The 7,861-nt window shown below is 35.0% G+C and overlaps 2 protein-coding genes across 2 annotated transcripts; both read right to left on the minus strand.

Annotated features, from left to right (window-relative positions):
- Window positions 1–2,324: 2,324 nt before the first annotated feature.
- On the minus strand, window positions 2,325–2,874 carry LOC112094414 (G-type lectin S-receptor-like serine/threonine-protein kinase RKS1). Its single transcript, XM_024175191.1, has 2 exons — window positions 2,731–2,874; window positions 2,325–2,630 (listed from the first exon to the last, which is right to left on the minus strand). Exons 1-2 carry the CDS (start codon window positions 2,872–2,874, stop codon window positions 2,325–2,327), a joined length of 450 nt encoding a protein of 149 aa, XP_024030959.1.
- Window positions 2,875–2,973: 99 nt separating this feature from the next.
- Window positions 2,974–6,991, minus strand: LOC21388490 (G-type lectin S-receptor-like serine/threonine-protein kinase RKS1). Its single transcript, XM_024175188.1, has 5 exons — window positions 5,616–6,991; window positions 5,146–5,277; window positions 3,992–4,182; window positions 3,428–3,638; window positions 2,974–3,212 (listed from the first exon to the last, which is right to left on the minus strand). Exons 1-5 carry the CDS (start codon window positions 6,940–6,942, stop codon window positions 2,974–2,976), a joined length of 2,100 nt encoding a protein of 699 aa, XP_024030956.1. The 5' UTR covers window positions 6,943–6,991.
- Between the last annotated feature and the right edge of the window lie 870 nt (window positions 6,992–7,861).

The raw sequence follows: 7,861 nt of genomic DNA on the forward strand, positions 1-7,861 counted from the left end.
AGCAGTAATTGCCATTTGACATAATATAGACAATCTATTTATAATTTTATTTTTTGCTGGAGACCATTTGGGACCAGTTCTTTTCATAATTCGAATTATATATCAAATCTTTTGCTACAACATTTTTTTTATACAAATTTAAATTAATTTTTTTTTGTTACCGTATTTTATCTCATAAAAATTTATTTTCTAACTCAATTTTTTAAGTTAAACCCACGAAAAGAATGGGCTATTGGTTTGATGTCATTGAATAAAAGATTCTTCAATTATACTTAAGAAACTTTTCATATAAATCAAGCTATTTATATTTATTAACGTAATAAAAGTTAGATTTATATTGCCACATTTTCACATTAATTGTGAGATTGAAACTAATGAACATATTATATATTGTTATCTTTTGCATTTTCAGACCCCTTTTGCATTTGATCCATTATTTTCCAACGAAATTTAACCAGGCCTCTAAGGAATCGACTTCCGTATCCTCTTACTCATGTCCACTTTTATTTTGTCTAATAATTAAAAAGTCATAGCTGTTAACTGACGGGCAAGATCTTATTAGACGAACACAAATAAGAGGGTAAATGAGGTCAATCCTATCTTCCTATCTTTATTGCACCCATGCTTTCCTAGACATTGTTTACTAACACATTATCATCGTCTTTATTGTATGCGTCCGCATGCATGACAACCACTGGTCCGCTTGTTAATTTGTTTGGCCTGAACAACTCGGTTGACTAATTCTTATGAAATATTTTACTTTTTAGTAGTTATTTAATCGCACTTATAGGCTTATAGCTTTTATGTAGTAGAAATCACTTGCTATAATTAGTACGCATTTGAATGTTAAATTTGATAAATAAAAAATTATTTTTATTTGTAGCTTCTATATAGTAGAAATCACTTGCTATAATTATTAGCACGCATTTGAATGTTAAAACTTGGTAAATAATTTTTTTTTTTTTTTCAAAATTTGGATGTGGGAGATTCAAACTATACACTGCATGATAAAATCAAGTGTAGTATTACCTCTAGACTATACCTGCAACCATAAAAATTGTTAATTACTATCATCAATTAAAACTTTTAGCAACCACAACATTAATCTCCCTAACAAATGTTGCTACATGTATAATTTGATTAGAAAAAAAAAAAAAAAAAAAACTTACGAAATTCGACAATCTATCATCCGATGTTTGAATTTTAAGAGATGTTTAACGAGTAAAATAATGAGAGATCATTTAAAAATATGTAAATAAAAATAAAATCAGGAGTGTTAATAGACGCATTCATAACCTCATTTTAGAGAAACTATTGATATTATCTGTGATACAGTATTAAAAGAAAGAAGAAAGAAAGAAAAAAAGGGTCAAAATAATGATGACTCAGTAAGGCACGGGTTGAACTTGGGGGTAGATGGAAGTCACGAGTCATCCAAAAATGTCAAAAACTAAAACTCCACAAAATCAGCCACAACTCTGATGAAAACGAAATCAAACGCAAACCGGTATTGTCTTTGTGAGCATAAAGTCAAATGCATGTACTTGACCAAAGCGAAATTGTTTCCTGGCTTTCAGAGAAAAAAAAAATCCAATACGCAAGCAGTGTATAGAGCTATTTATTATCATTTTGGATTGGATTTTTTTTTTCCTCACACGATTTCGTTTACACTACAGTTTTTACAATTTTTCATTAACACCGCTATCGTGTCTGACAGTGATTGGAGCTTGCTTTCAGAGTTTGGACCCCTCAGTCTCCTGAAAATTTTGATCCCCGTATCTTTCTAGTTGTATAATCTCATGAATGCCAATTGACTTTCTAAACGCTAAATATCAATGTCTCCTGAAAATTTTCATTAACACCGCTAAATATCAATGTCTCCAAGAACAGTATTCCAATCTTTCTAGTTGTATAATCTCACGAACAGTATTCCTCCAATCATTCCAAGAACTATGATCTATTTTACCTACAAGGCCATGATCACCTAAAACACCAAGAAGCTTCGTTCTTCTCGTTTTCTTGTTGCTCATCTCGAATGTTAGGAATTATTGCTTTTAGTTCCTAACGAAACAAAGATTATGACCTTTTCACGTTGTTTGTAGTTTAAGGACGAACAAAATAATAATAATAATAATAATAGTAAGTTGATTCTAAATTTCTAGTACGCCTCTAAGGCAAAAGAGAACAGACAATTAAGTCTTCTTGGTTCCCACAAGCAATATTCTTAAGCACACATTACAAACATTGACTAAATAAAAACTGTAGGTAATACAAAGTTGAAAACTACAACGTCATATTTCGTTGCACAATCTAATTTTACAAGTTCAGCGAGCTTCCACCATAGTACATGACACAATGTTTATAGAGTTATAAACACCTTCACTAGATGCCCGGTCTCCGGTACCAGCCCAGCATCTATTAAGGATAAATGCAGGTTGTTTTGGGGAGGGAAGAGCTGAATCATTTCCCAACATTAAAACAACTGCTGACATGGTTGGTCGATCATCCGCATGTTCTTGCACGCTCAGCAGACCAATTTGGATGCATCTCAAAGCTTCATCAACAAATGACTCGTCCAAAAGAGGATCCACTATTTCGGAGGCTCTGCCTTCACTCCACAAGTCCCAGACCTGAAACAAACGTATGCCATCATGTCGGAGAAAAATAATCACGCAAATCTTTTCATGTATAGTCATATTTTCTCAAGTATAATTAATCTTGTATGCTCACATGTCCAACCAAATTTGACTCTGATTTCTCTGCATAATAAGCAATGTTCTTTCTACCAGTAATGATCTCTAGAAGCAAAACTCCAAAGCTATATACATCCGACTTTATTGAAAATAATCCTTCCATTGCATACTCTGGAGCCATATAACCGCTGTAGTAACATAGAACGAATCATTGATTTTAACACATGTTGTTACTTGTTAGCTAATGAAAACAGATTTCTTTTTAGTTAAGGGGCACTTACTATGTTCCAACCACACGATTTGTGCATGCTTCACTTTGGTCTTCTCCAAATATTCTTGCCAAACCGAAATCTGAAATCTTTGGGTTCAAAGCAGCATCTAGTAGAACATTGCTTGCCTTGAGATCTCTATGGATGATTCTTAGTATTGAATCTTGATGAAGATATAAGATCCCTCGAGCAATGCCACATATTATGTCAAAGCGTCTTCTCCAATCTAACGACTTCCTTTTCTCTTCATCTGATGACAAATGAAATTCAGTAATTTAGTTTGATTAAAACTTGTAATGCCTCTTAAGCGTTCCCTAGCTAGCTAGTCATTCATAGGCTTCTCCGTATCTAGCTAGACTAAGAAGCGTTTCAAAATTCTTCTGCTTTGCTTCAAAATTTGTTTTTAGTAAAAAACCATCACACTTTTAAGCAGAAATCAGAAGGTAAAATTGAAAGAAAGCGCACCAAAAATAAAAGAGTCCAAGCTTTTGTTTGGTAAGTACTCGTAGACTAACATTCTCTCTTCTTCATGGAAGCAACAACCTAAAATCCTCACTAGGTTTTTGTGTTGTAGTTTTGCAACTAGCTGAACTTCATTCCTGAACTCTGTACTTCCTTGCCTAGAGCACCTAGATAGTCGCTTCACTGCAATTTCCTTTCCATTTGATAGCATACCCTGAAACCATTGTCCAAAATTGACTTAATTGACATTGAAGTTATTATGTGTTTTGTTAAGGTACAGAGCCTAATTATTCTTAACGATTTATTGCCTTATGCAATTAGCGGATTTACTTTGTTAACTTCTTCTTCATTACAGTTGTATAACAGCGGAAAGAGGATGGAATCTCACATTGAGGCTAACCTTTATCAATTTTTGTGTTCATTCTTTATTCTTTCCAGCGTTTTTGTTGCTCTTGGATATATAGAATTAGGGTGTCTAATCTTTACATGTTCTTCCTAATTGGAAATAAGAATATAAAATTTGAAATAATTACAAAATTTGAGATACTTTATTTGAGGAAGATTTACCTTGTACACTGAGCCGAAGCCACCTTGTCCAAGTTTGTTTTCTGCAGAGAAATTGGCTGTGGCTATAGCAATGGTATGTAAATCAAACAATGGAACATCTGAATCTGTTTTACCATCGTCAAGCTCCGCCTCTTCCGAAAAGTTTGATCGTTTGGTGTTACCAAACGAATATCCGCTTTGCCTTTCTTTACCTGTCACCAAACATATTACAAATAATTCTTGCTATGATTTGTGATTACTCTATGAAATAGAGTTATTTTACTTATTTTTGTGCATTTAATTATGTTAGAATAGTCTTAGGGATACCAATTTAAATTCTAACTTTTGTGTACCTACTGATGTGGCGCACTAGTTGTCATAATTTTATTGGTAAATGCAATCTTATCATTAATTGACAGGACAATATTTCCAATACCCAATTTTATTGGTAATGAATTCATATTGATTGACGGCCTCATAAGATTATAAGGGTTTTGATTAATGTGAATGTGCATACTAGTTTATTGGAAAAGGAGAGTAGGTAATTTCGTACATGCGACTAACAATTCTATTAGTTGAAATTAATCGATTAGAGAGTAAAAATCGATTCGAATGACATTAATTTAGTGAAATTGTAGTCTTAGAGATTTTATTTCCATTGTTAGTTTACTTTATTAGATATAGTTTAGTTATTTTTCTTTTTCTTTTTAATCGGTCGCTCAAATAATTTTTGAGTTGATTCAATTTCGATATTTAGACTAAATCAGATACAATTTCTGTGGGAATGATATTTGATTCATTACTTTATTACTTGTTACAATTCCATACACTTGCAGATTCTTACAAACAATTTGCTTAGAAACTGAAGTCTCTTACATATCGATAAAAATGTCACACGTTTTTTAATTTATTATTCGTTCTTCTGAAAATGTCGATAAAAACCAAACAAATTTTCGAATACTTGGCATGGGAAGGGGGGTTGGGGTTCAATCCCACTTGTAATTCTTAGGATGACACACGTTTTTTAATTTATTTTTAATTTTGTTCAAGTTAGAGAGAGAGAGAGAGGAAGGGGGAGGAAAATAATTGAAATAACTTATTTAGATGCACTAGTAATTAGATGTGCATGATGATTGTAGAATGAACAGAAAGCACAATAGAGGAAATCCTTTTACCTGATATTCTCTTTCTATTTGCCAACCAATATGCAATGAAGACCAAGAGAAAAAAGAGTACAACAGAACATAGCAAAATTGCAAGCTTCCCCGTTTTGCTGATAGAGCCATTCGACTTCTTCGTGTATTGAGCTACTTAGATAAAATGTTAAAATTGATCATCTCATTGATATTATAAAACTCAACACTTATTTATCGAGTTAGGTAAAATGCATCGACATTATTCTTACACGTAAAAAATGCGATTTTGAACAGACTTTACATTATGATATTTTTACGATAAGGGATGAAATAATATTCTATCAATACAATTATGTTTTAAGCCATTAAATCTGTATCAATTATTCTTTGCGCACTTTTCAAGTTAAAGTACTATTTTATTTGTTTATTTATTTATTTTACTTCTTACATTCACTCATAACTTGTATAAATGACGAACAAGTTTAATAAAAATTAAATGGTAAACGTACCTAAAGTAACTGCATCTACTCGTACGTATAGATCCTGTCCCGTATTCGTAAAAGTTCTTATGTCCACCAAATCTCCGTGCCAGGATAAGCAACCAGCACCGTCCCTAGTCTCATCCACACTCGTGTAAGCCGTGCAATTGCAATCCTTCAAGCACTTCTCCTCACACTCTCTCAAACTCAATCCCATTTCCCCACGTGCGTTGGATGTATCGGGTAATTTCACACGTGTCACCTTCACAAACCCCTCAACATCTCCACATGTGTGTGCCCCGCCCTTTCTCACGCACCCGCCTGACGGGTCTCTCAAGTCCCAACGATCACGCGAATGGGGTTCGAACCCAGGCAAGCACACACACTCGAGCTGGCTTACGTCCGATTGGTCACACATTCCGTTTCTGCCACATATCCCATAATTGTCGCACCGATCATCGGGAGCGTACCAAAATTCGACCCACTCTTTACGCTGATCTTGCCATGTGGACCGCCTTGCTGTCCCCGATTCCTCTATCACGAGCCTAGAGAAAACTGAATTCGTGTCGTTGTTGATTCCATACACGATGCTTGTCTCATCTTTGTTGTTCGTATAGCTCACATTAAAGATGTACCCGTGTATCATTCCTATCATCGTGGGTACGCCAGTCCATCTGCGACCTGTCCAACATCCGGCCCGCCAAAACGGAACCCCACCCTTGTATGCAACCAACTGTGGGTATCCGGTTAGGTCCATCCGGTACGTAGAATTACCGGTTCCCGGATCATCCGCCGATTTCCAGGATGTTATGAACCGGTCGAGGCCGGTTTTCCGGTTCAGCCCAAGCTTCAAGAAAGGTAGGTAAGTGTTCGTTGGATAATCAAAGCTTTGCCAAATAACACTGCTCTGTCCAAAACTGTCATCTTTTTTCATCAAAACAAGATTTCCAACATCTAAAAGCTTAGCTAGGAAAGTGGAACTAGTTTTTGCCGTAAAGACAGATAGATTTGCTGACCAAATAGGAGAGTTTTGGTATTTTGCATAAATGCTGAGGCGTCCTTTGCTGTTGATGGCCAAGACTCCTGAAGTGTCGTTGATGGGATTGTCTCTATTTGCGACCCAAACCACGGTTTTCTCTGAGATTTTGTTGTACCAGACTCCGACATAGCGGTTGCGGGACTTGCCGGGGCTGAAGAAGCCGAGTGCGAAGGTCTTTTGGCCGGAGAGCAAAACGTCGCCGTCTTTGATGGTGTGGTTTGGTGTAATGGTGTCAAAGACAAGGGACATACATAAGGGTGGAGCAAGGAAGATGAGCAATATTTGTATTGTGTTTAGAAGCGCTTCACAAGACTTCATGGTTTTCTCAGTCAGTTGAAGTGCAACTGAGATGTAGGGAGATTTAGTTATATATAGTCGTTCGGTCATCAGACTCGATCATTATCCAATTTTTGCATTTTCAGCCCCATTTTCTGATTATCCAATTTTTGCAAGGAAATTTGACCAGGTCTCCGGATATCAACGTCGTCTTTACTTCCCATGCTTCTGAAGTCTGTTTTTGGTTATACATCATTATCGTCTTTATTGTATACGTACAAATGCCAACCACTTGTGTTTTTTACTCGAACCACTTGGCTGACTAAGTCTTGTTAAATCTTTTACTTCTACAGCTTGTTTAATCTCACTTATAGCTTCTATAGTAGAAACCACGTGCTATCATTTGTACCCATTTGAATGTTTAAATTTGATAAGTAAAAGAATAGTTAATTAGCATCTTTTCAGGAAGCATACTGCCACGTTAATCTCCTCTAACAAATATTCCTACGGTGTATAATTTGTTTCGCGAAAGATAAAAATAATAATAAAAAATCCTACACAATTTGACAATTGATCATTAACAACTATGCCATGTTTGAAAATAGCCTTTTAAGGTATAGTTGAGAAACGCAATATAACTACAAATTACAAGTACTAATTTGGGTAACTATCCATAGAGTCAATTTAAATTCTAAATGAAACAAAACAGATTTAATACCATAAAAGTCAGCTACAATCACTGGATCAAAACCAAATCAAACGCCAAAGGGAAGCTTTCTATCATTACTCTCTTTGCCAACCTAAAGTCAAATATGCACTTCTTTGTACAACGAAAATTTCTTCCTCTCTCATTCTCTAGTTTAACGCCTATATACTACTCGGGAAAAACAAAAAACTAAAAATCCACTAAGCAAGAGTTGTTGGATATATGGATAGAGATATTGTCTAATCATTTTAGCTT

This window comes from Morus notabilis, unplaced genomic scaffold (genome assembly GCF_000414095.1).
Source record: "Morus notabilis unplaced genomic scaffold, ASM41409v2 Scaffold392, whole genome shotgun sequence".
Taxonomy (NCBI): Eukaryota; Viridiplantae; Streptophyta; class Magnoliopsida; order Rosales; family Moraceae; genus Morus; species Morus notabilis.

Bases quoted from the DNA above. Each gene is read 5' to 3' on its own strand.
- LOC21388490 (XM_024175188.1), bottom strand. From the start codon at position 6,942: ATGAAGTCTTGTGAAGCGCTTCTAAACACAATACAAATATTGCTCATC. The intron at 5,278-5,615 runs GTACGTTTACCA...TTATCTAAGTAG, and splicing joins AGTAGATGCAGTTACTTTAG to CTCAATACACGAAGAAGTCG. The intron at 3,213-3,427 runs GTGCGCTTTCTT...ATTTGTCATCAG, and splicing joins CTTGGACTCTTTTATTTTTG to ATGAAGAGAAAAGGAAGTCG.
- LOC112094414 (XM_024175191.1), bottom strand. From the start codon at position 2,874: ATGGCTCCAGAGTATGCAATGGAAGGATTATTTTCAATAAAGTCGGAT. The intron at 2,631-2,730 runs GTGAGCATACAA...CGTTTGTTTCAG, and splicing joins AGTCAAATTTGGTTGGACAT to GTCTGGGACTTGTGGAGTGA.